The sequence below is a fragment of the Struthio camelus genome, chromosome 3, assembly GCF_040807025.1.
Source record: "Struthio camelus isolate bStrCam1 chromosome 3, bStrCam1.hap1, whole genome shotgun sequence".
NCBI lineage: Eukaryota > Metazoa > Chordata > Aves > Struthioniformes > Struthionidae > Struthio > Struthio camelus.
Window position 1 is genome coordinate 79040036 of NC_090944.1, and position 12652 is coordinate 79052687.

The following is a 12652-nucleotide window of genomic DNA, read 5'->3' on the forward strand; positions in this document are numbered from 1 at the left end:
CTAATCCAGACACTGGGTCGTCCCCCCCTACACCTTTCTTTAACATAGTTAAAATTGGCATCTGACCTTACCAGTATTTCTCCTCACCCTTTGCACATTCCTCTTCCCTTCTCCCTTATTTCCTCTTCTTTTGACCTCTCTGAAAAATATGGCAATAGTCACTGTCTTGCTAGCTCCTGCATTATCAAGAGCTACTATAAAGAAAGTGGTTGTGGTAATAGCCTGTATTAAGTCACATAATGCACAGTGGCCAATTACGGCACTAGGCTTTTTATTGAGTTTGTTAATAAAAAATGTTTAATCTTACTGTCTAAGAAAAACAAAGCTCAAAATAAATCTCTCGTGAATTCATGCATTCAGAACATTCATGGCCTCATCTCTGTGGTTCTGGTAATGCATGTTAATGGCCATTGGTCCTTGCTTAAAAAGTATCTGAGCTTAACAATCATTTCAAATCTCAGTATTATTTGCCATGGCTCTTTGTATTTTAGAAATGTAAAAATTTATTAGACTCATATTTGAAGACGTTGTTTCTAGCACTTCATTTTTAAGAAAGATGTTTGCTGTTTTTTCAGAGAAATGACTCCTTCAGGGTCAAGTTGAGGAAGGCCTTTAGGAAATGGTTTTACTAGGGAAGGAATGAGATCACCACAGGCAGAGTTTGCACAGCTCCTCGCAGAGGACAGCTAGGGATAAATCAAGAGTGCTCATCAGGACAAGGCAAAAGAGGAGCTAAGACTTGGTCAGCCAGCAGACCTTCCTGCAATGGCTGCTAACAGTGCTTCTAAGAAGCCTTGGTGAGAGCTTTCAGCCTCCTTCCCCCAGGAAGATCAATTGCTACCAGTTCCACAGCTTAAGCGAGGTAAAGGAGAAGGGATTTCCCTTTAGAGAGTGTGGAAAAGTCAATAAATTATTCTTCTCTCTTAGTAAAAGAAAATCAGAATATGTGTTCTTTGCATTGAATATCACCACGATGCTGGCTGTTCAAATACCTACCTATTAAGGAAAGTCTTGAATAGACTAACAGCATTCTCTGATAAACTGACCTGTCAAAAGGTTTTGATATTGCTGAGAGGTACTGAATGCTGCTGACTCATTTTTGCAGGTGGTTCATTAAATCCTTGCTGGAATAAACCTCCGAAGAAGGAAATAGGCTGAACAGTCCTCAGGACAAACTTTGAGGAACAGGCACATCTGTTTTTATAAATTAAAAAAAAAAAATCCCCTCAAATTGGGTAAGCTCTGGCCCTGGACAGTGTTCATAGATTGTATTTGCAAGAGGCTTATATTTCTTGAGTACCGTAAGCACTGCTGACGCAGTGCCCCTGTTGCAGATGAAGGGTGGGAGCTGTATCAGGAACACACTGGGGGTCAGAGAGTCCTGAGCACCCCCAAGTGCTGCTGGATACATGCTCACCATTACTGGACTTGTCTTTTCCAAAATCTCTCTGTGCCTCTGTTCCTTGCCTGTGAAACAGGCACCCTCCCCTCCCAGTTCTGAGGTGAAAGCAGCTGATATTTGTGCCTTCTTGAAAAAGAAGCCCGTGAGGAAATCAGTTGCTACCTCTCTCTTCCAGCTAGGCAGAGGAGACAGTAGGATGAGTAGCTTTACATCGAATGGTGTGGACATGAAAAAGAGAAAATTACTGCTTATTTTATGACTGCAGTGAATTATGGAAAATTATCCAGCATTTTAAGGTGGCCATAATCCACAATCATGAGAAATCCAGATGAATATTAACATCCACAGCCCTTATTCTGGTGATTCCTGACTTCTGATGGGGCGATTTTACCACTCCCGAATTCTTCTAACAATGCTCCTGTCTTATATGCACATAAAGGATGCTCCCATTTGCTATTATATTGAAAGTAAAATCGTGAAGAATGGTTACACTCTGTTCAAACTGCAAAGTGGAAGCAAAAAAAAAAAACCCAAACAAATGCTAGTACAAGAGGACAATTTAATGAATTCATCTCTCATTTGCCGAGAGATAACTTTGGAAAGAGGAAGCACTGGACAACGACCAGCATTTTATTTGTCTAGATCATAAGACATGTCAATTAGGTGATCTGTTCTTGTCACAGAGTCCTTAATTAGAAAATTCCTAGAGAGAGCTCCCACTAGGTGCTTATTAAGATATAAAGACAAAAGAGATAGATAGTAGAAAAGCCTGAGGAATGGTCAGAGACCTCAGGTTACACTGGAAAGCAAGAGTGAGCTGCTGCTAGCCTAGGGAGAGGCACTCGAGATGGGATGCTGGATTTTGAATGAAAAACTGTCAGCCCTGTTATTAGTGAGTATTTTTAGCATTAAAAAAAAAACTAATTGGACATATATAAATATTTTAAGCTTGCTTAAAAGACATTTTATGGTTTGCTTACAGTAATACTCCCAAGCTAAATGTAAAACTTGCTATAAAATATTCAGCAGCCTTTTTATAACTAGTCTTAAAAACAATTTAAAGTCTTACTGTTTTATTTTTAATTATTTTTAAGCCCATGTACTTTAGTCCTCAGATAAAGGGAACAGGGGGTTGGAATTGTATTTCAAATTGTATTCTGAATTATTTTCAGAGGCTTTGGTGAATTGGGGTGGGGGGCAGAGCTCCCCAACTCCTCAGCTCCTAACTGAAATTCTTTAATTTTAGATTCTATTGGCTTTTTACAGTCCAAGCTAAGTCCTGTGTCTAAGATCAAGTCTGCCATTACACAGTAAATATCATCTACATTCTCTATTGGGATATGGGAATATAACCCTGCATTTTCTAAAAGGTAGCTGCATTCCAGCAGGCATTTGTGATTTCTGTCATCTGTGATCAAGAGCTGCATTGCACACTAATTTTCAAGTATCTCTCAGATTCTTTTAAAACTATAACCTTAACCAGTTTTATATGCAGTAAAAATACTGTAAGTGCCATCAATTTGTGGCCTGTCTGTTCTGTAGGTGATGTGGCTGGGATTGAATTTATATTTGTTTATTGATACCTTCCGCTGGTATGAAGATGAAGATGCTTACCTTTATACACGGATTATGCTGGGAGTAAGTACGAGTTTGACTGTTATAGGGCTCCACAGGAAGAATGTAAGCATAGTGTGATTTTATTCATATCTTTCATGAAAATAACTTTCCTGATGCTTCAACAGTAATTTTCCCATGTAAGAGTCTTATGTTAATATAGCATTTCATTTCTTTTGTTCTTGCTATACCAAACTTGTAATCTAATTTCTTTATACTGTTACATGTACAGTCAACACTGGCTTGGGCGAGAGCTTCTGCAACATGCCTTAATTTTAACTGCATGCTAATCCTGTTACCAGTCAGTAGAAACCTTATTTCATTCTTACGAGGAGCAAGCACTGTAAGTACCACTTCTCAAATAGCCATATTATCCTTCTCTTTTTATTTCTATAGTTTAGCAATATTGTCCATGTCAAACATTTTCAAAGGAATTTTAATTTTTGATAGAGAAGTCTGTATGCTATTGCCTAGTTACTACTGTTTAAATTGTCAGATATTCATGACTGAAGAGAAACAAATGGCTTGTTTAACACAGTACTCTAAATGCAACATTGATTTTGGCAGCCACTGCATAGCATGGTGTCATGAAGTGAAAAGTGAGGTGCTACAAAAAGGGAACATAAGAATGCAACGTGAAAAATGGAGAAAATATATATCCATCATGAGTATTCTGTGTAGTTTCAAAGTGAAAACCAAAGTGAGGAAACATACAGATAAAAGTGCCATAAGGATGAAAAAGAACATGTTTAAACACTTGTTTCCGAGTGGCCAGGCCACCTTTCAGATATTCCCTTCTTGTAAACATGTATTTTTGTAATTGAGTGGTCATCTGTTCAAAGGCATTTGCATTAACCTCAGCATCACATATAGGAAGTGCTTAAGGCTTTAACTCTACTTAGCTAAGGCTCAGCTTACTGGCAATTATTACAGTTAGAGCAATTGCAGTCCCACATGTTTGGGAAAAAATAGTCACTTCATAACTCAAAAAACAACAGGAATTTCAAAATCATAATATAAATTTCCTTTATTGTAGCTAGGTTATTATTTTCAGTTTTGCTTTTCTCTCTTTAGACTTAGAGTACTGTCACATGTCAAACAGTCCTCAGGAATCAACACCGTTATATAACAACCTGCATTCAGGGGTGAGAGTTTAAGAAAAGCAATCTTGCTGGACTTCTGAATCAATTCTGAAACAATAAATATTTGCATGGCCAGTTATGTACTGTGTAAGAACTTTGAGAACTGGATGTTTTCTTGAAGATAATCAATATTTTGTCTTTCTATGTAATATTGTCATCTTGAAGAGCATGGTACAGAGGAACTTCAGTGGCTGCAACATGGCCAGGGCAGAGCTGGATCTGCAGTGCCCCAGGGAGGCATGATGTCTCAGCACTGCACCCACCTGTGCTTGGATGCTGGGAAGATTTATTAGCTAGGGAGCAGTGTGGATAAACACAGGGATCTTTGGCATGGCACTGTGCCAGACCAAACGAGCAACTCAGATACCCGGGATGCAGTTCAGGGACTGACGCAGCTCAGCAAGAGATGTCTTGGTGCCAGCAACGTGTGTTAGTTTTGGCTCGCTGCAGTTCACTACGGCCCTGGGCTGGCTCAGTGTGGAGCCACACAGCTGTCCGCCAGCAAACCGCCGTCGAGCTTTCCAACACGGGGAAGACGGTTCAGTAACACATAAGTGTGCAACCACCTGAGGTCTAGACAGGCTTACTCTCTTGGGGTTTGCATTTTGTGAAAGCAGCTGAAATGTTTTCACTGAGAGCTGTCTTTGCCAGCAGTTTAGCTGTGCTGGTGCAACTGAATCTGAGCCTGCATGCACTGGTGGCCCAGCCTGGTTTTGTATGTAGCCAGCTCTGATGAGGGTACATCAGCAAATGAGCTAATCCCCCACCCAAATAAACCACTCACAAATTACAGCTAAATGTAGCAGAGCTTTATCAAGTCTGTTTTTGAACCCCCATGCAGGCTGAATAGCTTTAAGAAATACTGGAGCATCTCTATGCCGAAAATAGTTACTTGGGTCCCAAAGTTAAGGCTAAACCAAAATTTCCACTGAATGCTTTCAACTGCTCATTTTTAAATGTACTGAACTCCTCTCCTTTCTTATCCAAAGTGTGAGTTGTAAATAGTCATAGGAATGATATAAAACAAATTTTGCTTTTTCACTAAGTGCTGTGGAGGAGCACTGAGGAGGCAGTTTGACAAAAACATCGTATTTCACAAGATGGTTGCCTATGGAATAGCTGTAAATGCAAGTAAGCTTTCAGTTTTTTTCTTCTTTGCCTTTGAACTGTTTTGAATTTCACAGTGATTCCGCCTAATACTGTAATCCCCACCAGCTCTGACACAAGTGCTACTTTAGTGTGACCATTTGCTGACTGTAACTTTAAATAGGTGTAGAGGTCCCATCCGACTAATCATTTGTGATCTTCTTTTCAACAGCAGATGAACTTTTTGCTTGGGTAGTAACACTAGCTGCTCTTTTGTTAACTTGGCCAGCTTGTGCCCTCTTAACATCTAGTATAAATAACTTATCCTAAATCCCTGGGTTTGTCCTGAGGACTTATTGAGCTATAGGTGTTTGCTGGCCAGGCTGGGAACAAGACACAGCACCCTCCTGTTCCCCAAGTGGTTAAAGGACCTGGAGAGGACTGGAGCTAGGAGGAATTTAAAGGACATGAGGGGAAGAGGAGCTATTGTGGGGAAGGGGGGATGTGCAGAGAAGGAAGAACGAAGGCTAAAAGGAGGTCAAAAGCACATAAAGATGGAGCGGTATCGGGGACAGGGGACATTGTTCTCTTTGGAAATCAGGTCTTATGAAGTCCACTGCTCTTAGGACAATTTGACATTAGACTGTGGTCCCAGCCCATACTTCTGAAAACATCTATTTTATCTTGGACATCTTCCGACGCTTAGTCTCATATTCTATAGTCTCTCTGTGATCTCAAAGGGAGTTAGCCAACTTTTTAAAAGGAAAAGGAGATAAAGGAGTTTATTGGGGTTATTTACAAGCATAATACATTGTAACGTAAACATTCTACCCCTGGGCTGTCAGGATGGACCTTGATTCCAATATTCTGTTCTCTGTATACAAGGCATTGGCTTTCCTTTGCACGTGTATGATGCTAGTGTCCCTCATAGTTAGAAGAGTAGAGTCAGGAATGCCATCGGGTTCCTGCAGCTAAAATTTGTCCCTTGTATATTATGGTAAAGTTTTAGGAGGGGAAGGCGGGGGGATGAGAATGTGCATCTTATAACATATTACAATGATTTGCTTATCTGTCATGTCCATTTGTTTATCAGAGTTCAGTTTCAGCATAAAGCAGATTCCTACAGAATGCAACATTGCTTCTTTAATTAACAAATCAACCCAGGAATGTAAATTAACCAACTTCTACTTGGTGCATAATTCGTCATGCTCCAAAAAGAAAGTAAAACTGCACAGTCAAACCTTTCATGTTTTGAGGTTTTACATTCAAATAAAATGCTTGCCAATGCATTAAGGTGCACAGTTTGGGAAGTGCAAGTTTATCAGAAAAGTGATTATTTTATGGCTTCAGCAATTCCAAAGGCAGACACAGGAGCTGATGTCAACTGACAGAAAGCACTATTATTTAACTCTGTCAGTCTCGAGGGAAAAAATGAAGGTTTGGGTATTTTTTACAATATAAAATGGACAAATAGCTGATGAGATTATTGATGAAGAGAACAAAATACAGGGAAGTCTGATGAACAAAACATGACAACTTACGAACTCATGCTTTCCTAACAGATAAGTGAGAAACAAATATCTTGTTTGGAAGAACACCACATCATTTTATAGTCAGCCTGGGGTAAAGAAGGGCCAGAAACTCAGTTGTCTGAAATTAAATTTAAAATGCATAAAAAGCATTCAATCTTCATCACACATTGTGTGAGAAAACCACAGTTCCATCTTCTCACAATAAGGAGATACCCACAAACCTAGAGTTCTTTATTATAAAATTTAACAATGTTAAAGTGATGCGTAAATAGAGAGATGGCATTTTCCACTCAACTGACACATTATTTATACAAGTGCTACCTGTATTGCTTTTGGTTACACAAGAGCATAGTCAATTCGCGTTAGACTATTGCAATTTAGTAATTCTTAGTTAAGTGAATGCTCTCTCCTTATGTGATCAGTAGCCTAAATGTGGCAGCAAGAAGTTAAACCAATTTGCAGACCAGATCACTAAGCTTATCCTTGCAATATAAAATTGTAGACTCCTTTATTATTAAAGTAACATGTTTTCTTCTCAGCTTACTGGGTGGTGTTATTCCAGTGTATTTATTTAATAGCATGCTAAAAATAGTGTGACATTCGTATTGTCTGGCTTCTAGCAACTAGCTCAGCTGAGCTGTGTGTGGCCTTGGAAAAAGTACATCTGTAGCTTTAATTTTTCATCAGCTCTAATACAAATTCAAATGTAGGCTTTAATTGGTCAGGTCATAAAGGGATATAATTAGAGACTAGTGGAAGAAGGGAAGTCGGAGGAAAGAGAGAGTAAACAATACTATCTATAATCAAGTACATCATTGAAAATTCAGTAAAGGGAATTCTGCCTAGTTTGGCTTCCTGCTTTCTGCATGCCCGTCTATGATAAGGGCTGTCTGGGAGTTACTCACCCACTAATAAATCTTCCTTATTGACCTGTAACTCTGCTAGAATAAAATCATAGTTTCACACACTCTCGGTTTGATCAATGCAAATCATTCTAGACTTCCTAGTTCAAAAGGGACTTTTCAGTTGAAAGGCAATACATTGAGCCTAAACATATCTATGAGAGATGAGTAAATAATGTTTCACACAACACATCTCTGTTACTGTGTTGTTTTTACCATCATGCGAAAGCAAATCCATACATTTTCTAAAGTGAGGAGTGAGGAGTGTTTGAGGGGATTCTTTTGTTTTGACTTTGGCACGTCTTGAAGAACTAACTGCTTCTTGCTGTTGTTTTCATGTTTGCAGAAAGGTTATACAGATATGTAGCTCCAACAGCCTTTGAAATTATGATATGAATAAAGCTTAAGGGATTTCCTCAATGTCCCTTAATTTCCCTTAATTTCCCCAGTTAAGGGAAAGTAGGGAATGGAAAGAGAAAACTTTTGGAGTTAGACTGTTTGAAATGGTGTTTCCCTCTCCTTAAAATGTCCAGTGGTGCATATTTCTTTAAAAACATGCAAAACAAAGGCAGAAGTGTAGTGATGCCAGATATGCTTGGCTTCTGCCAAGCACTGAAAATTCTATAGCTAAAAAACTAGAAAATCCTTCTATTTACAACCACATTTTGTTAATGATGGGGATGCAGAAGTAGCTATGTGAAGGAATCTGGTGATTTGAGTAGCATTTTTGTGCAAACTAGGAAGCTTACAGGAAATTAGATGCTTTTCTTAAGAAGAAGTTTAGTTGAAATCTGAGCTTTGTACTTTCAGAATTTGCAGAAAATTTTCTATCTCATTTCCATTAAACTGCATTTTTTTATTCAGATTGTTTAACACTGGACTTAGTGTAAGTACTAGGAAGAAAATTATATTAAATTAGATTAGAAGCCTCCAGTTAGAATAAAAAATCACCCAAGGCAAGTTCTTGATTGAAGTTGATAATCATTTTTAAAAAACTAATGTAAGTTGTGTATGGTGATTATTGCCCTCATTTTAACATCATTTGTGCTTTTTCAGTTCACAAAGACAACGTGAAGCTGAATGAAGGGTTCCACGTAACTAGAAGTGTGATAAGGCAGTGGGTGGCAGCAGAATTCAAGCTGGGTTAGTGCAGAATTCCCAGCGCTTTAGTTAGATTCCTGCAAAGCTGCTCTCTTCACTGTGGGCAGAAAGGCCAAGATTTGTCCCTTTGATTTTCTCATGATGGGTTGGTTAACCAAAACGTTTAACTGCTGGAAGCAAACTCCAATTTGATTATTATCCTGTACAGGCATGCAGAAAAGAGAGAGAGAAATCTTGCCCTCAGATAAACACGTGCAATTTCTGTTTAGTACAATGAGAGTTGTGCATGCTTCACTGAAGGCACAATTGGCTGAATAAGACTAGCTAAATTGAGCAGACTTTCAAGACAATTCAATTACATCTCTTTGTATTTAAGAACATGTACAGTAAACACCATGCTCTAATAGCAACCCTCTTTCTCCTTCCCTCTTTCCAATAAAACCTTTTATTTGATCTCAGAGGTGGACTGGATAGAACATCTCAGGGTCAAATACAAATTAATACATGTTAAGTGCTTTAAAGGTTCCAGTTGTTGTCAAAAACAACAGCCCAAATCCTTCAGTCTTCATGGACTGATATGAAAAAGAACTTTGCTTTCACGATTGCGTCATTTATCCTACAATTTATATTTAGTCATGCAGAATGAGGAAAACATTGAATAGAAAACATTGAGATGTAGTACCTTAAGCTTTACATTCATGGTTAACTTATCTTAGTGGTGGGTGGGTGGGTGGATGGGTGCGTGTATATATGTGTATGTATCTATATATAAAAAATGTAGTAAGCTCAAATTTCAGAAATTTGCATGTTAGTTTTGGAAATATTTAGTAAATTCTGTATACTGCAGATGCAAATGACCTACAGAAAATGCACTTCAGGCATGTAAAATATTTTAGCTAATGGGAATGTATCCAGTGCCAGACTTTGTAGCCTGCTGCAACTGTTGTACATTAAATGAACCACACTGAAAATGGAATTAGATCTTTGCATTACTCCTACCATCCAGCTATAATTCACTTTTAGATTGCATCATTTTTTCCTAGTGGCACACAAGAAACCCATCAAAAGTATTAATCTAGTAACACTCAGGGCAATATTTAAGATCCTGGGAGATCCAGGTAAACCAACATAGTCAGTGCATTAGTTTGAATGTTAATATTTTTCTGTGTATCACTATACTCTGTATGTTAACAGCTATCACAGAGTAGCTTGCAGAAAAGGTCTATCTTAGTCATTCTGGCAGACTTCTACACTTGTAATATCCTCTACCTAGCTAGTTGAAACTGGAATGAATGTCACCCAGGAAGGAAAAAGAGGTAAACCCCAAAGAAGAGGGTGTGATGATGTTTCCATTGACAGTAACACTTACAATAAAGCAGAATAAAAAGCATTTGAACAAAGCAGCGTCTTTTAAAAGCCTACAGAAAAAATTTACTAAGTTAAGTTGCAGAAATCTGATCTATTCTTTTAGAAAAAAGTTGCAATACGATTACCTCCAACAAAATTTTAGGCTAAAGAACTTCTTGGAAAGATATATCTATTCAATTCACAGTTTTTTCTATTCAAGATTGCAAATACACTCTCAGCGTTGACGGATTTCTGTCAGTCTGGAAGGAGCTACCAACTCATCTCATTCTTAACACTCAGCATATACCAGCTAGCGCTAGGTTTCCTGTCACTGCTGACCTGGCTGGATTTTGTATTTATCACAGACAACCTTGCACTTTGAGGAAAGTGCAAGACTTCATAGCCTTCAAAACAACAGAAATCTCGTAATTTTTGCATTAGAACTTCACAATATGCAGTATTTATTTTCTAAAAACTGTATATTTCAATGATGAAAAGAGACAATGTGTGTTCTGTTATGAAAACAGATTCAAACTTCCATCTCTAGACAATGTTTCTGTTTTAAGTGACCAGAAATAATCCAAAATCTGCAGTTTATACATTGCAGGGAACCTTTAGCAAAACAATGATTTGGATCACAACTGTGTGAAATTCATCTAGTCCAAGGCTATGGTGACTATTTGCATCAAGTGAGAGTTATAAAGAACGTCATGCGTGTATAGAAGACAAGGGGCCCAAGTGCCACTATTGATTTTGCCACTAATCAGTACCAGATGGCAGGATAAAACTGCTCAGCATAAGTCCATTCCAAGATTCATTGTTAGGCCTTCCAGCCTTGGAAGCTTTTCTCTCCTCTTTGCTGTGGTCAGGTGCCGGACTGCATGCAGTGTTCAGCCCCAGAACCCACCACCGCCACCCTTCACCCCTGGCCTCGGAGTGAGCTCTTTCAGATGTCAGAGAAATCAGGTCCTCATCACATAGTGATTTGGTTCCCATCCAGCTGGATCTGATAACACCCTTGCCAGGCCAAAACATCTGTTCTGAAAGCAGCTCATGTAGGAACAGCTCCCCCCTTCCCACTCAGCACTTAAAAGTGCTGTTACACTTAAATACATAAACAGTGTTTATATACTGCTTATCCATCAGTTGTACTCTGAGGAACAGATTGCCACAGCCCCCGCACAGCTGCCACCTAACCCTACAGCTCAGAGCCTCTCAGGCATTTCGGTTTTGACAGTCTGAATCTGCATGTTTCGCTCTCCGCTTGTGGTCTTGTGCAACACTTCCAACGTCCTGGCGTTGCCAAGTCACTGGGAGTCCTGTCTCATAAGCAAGCTCCAGGGAGGTGCTTGAGTTTGGTGACAGCCAGATTGTTTCACATACAAAACCTAATCCATAAAAACATACATAGGACATGCTGGGTCACTGAGTCCGATATCCTCTAACGCTGACAGTCACATCGTATACGCTATTTCATAAAGCTGCCCAACCTTCAGCCTAAAGTCACTTAGATTGCTTGATCCCATTATCCTATTTATTGAAAGGTTATTTTAGAATCTCATTCCTCTGATGGCTTGAATCCGTCCTCTAATTTCCAGGCTCATTTTATCTCTGTGCAGCTCATACCCATTTGGATTCAGTCTCTATCCTGCTGAAGCTTTTCCAGTTTGTATAAATAATTCATTATTCATTGGGCTAAAGATTCAGAAAAAATGGGAACTTGATTTTGCAGCGTGGGTGCTCAGGACTTGGGATATTCATTTGGGATCCCTGTGCTGACAAATGTTTGATTTTTTTTTATTAAAGGTTACATTAGGAGTCAGCTCAGAAGGGAATAACCAGTCAGCCTGGTGACTAGGGCTTGAGCCTTGATTTAAGTCCCTACTTTAAATTATGTATGAAAAGAGGATTTTAAAATAGGTTTCTCATCTCCCAGCGAGTACCTAAGTATGGGGCAATGAGGTAAAGCAGGTGTAAAGCAATGGTGCAGGGTGGGAGGGGGCTAAGCTAACACTATCATCTTGTGGATGAGGTGCAACCTGAGGGCCATTCACAGTGCATGCCTGCCGCATTGCCTTGTCCAGCTCTACAAGCATCACGTCAGGAGAACAGTGTGAAAATAACCCCTCACCAGCCTGGATAGACAGGCTAAGCTGCTCTTGAGGGGCAGAACGTAATCTTCCACCTTCTTGCACTGGCTGCTTTGAGCACTTCCACGGTCAGAGTCTGGCTTTAAATCACATTCTCCTGCCCAGAGCTCTCCCCAGGCATTGTACAGGAGCTCGCCTGTCGCACAGGGCAGTGGAGCTCACTAAGTGGATAGGCATCCAAAGGACTTTTGAATACCAAAGTCCTTATGCATTTAACCCTGTGTTTTCATTTATGATTATACGATGACTTGTTCAATATGGCATCATTTTTGTGCAAATAGACAATTAGAATTAAAAAAAAAAAGAAAGAGAAAGAGAAGGAGAAAGAGAAAAAGAAAAAGAAAAAGAAAAGGAAAAAGAAAAAGAAAAAGAAAAA

The 12652-nt window shown here is 39.2% G+C and overlaps 1 protein-coding gene across 1 annotated transcript in view; it reads left to right on the forward strand.

The window, feature by feature from the left end:
* Nucleotides 1-2249: 2249 nt before the first annotated feature.
* Nucleotides 2250-12652, forward strand: part of NOX3 (NADPH oxidase 3) — a 40136-nt gene continuing 29733 nt past the window's right edge. Inside the window, exons 1-4 of the mRNA XM_068936457.1 lie at nucleotides 2250-2294; nucleotides 2945-3040; nucleotides 3249-3359; nucleotides 5205-5289. Of these exons, the coding sequence (XP_068792558.1) occupies nucleotides 2250-2294; nucleotides 2945-3040; nucleotides 3249-3359; nucleotides 5205-5289 (337 nt within the window). The remainder of the gene's footprint in view (nucleotides 2295-2944; nucleotides 3041-3248; nucleotides 3360-5204; nucleotides 5290-12652) is intronic.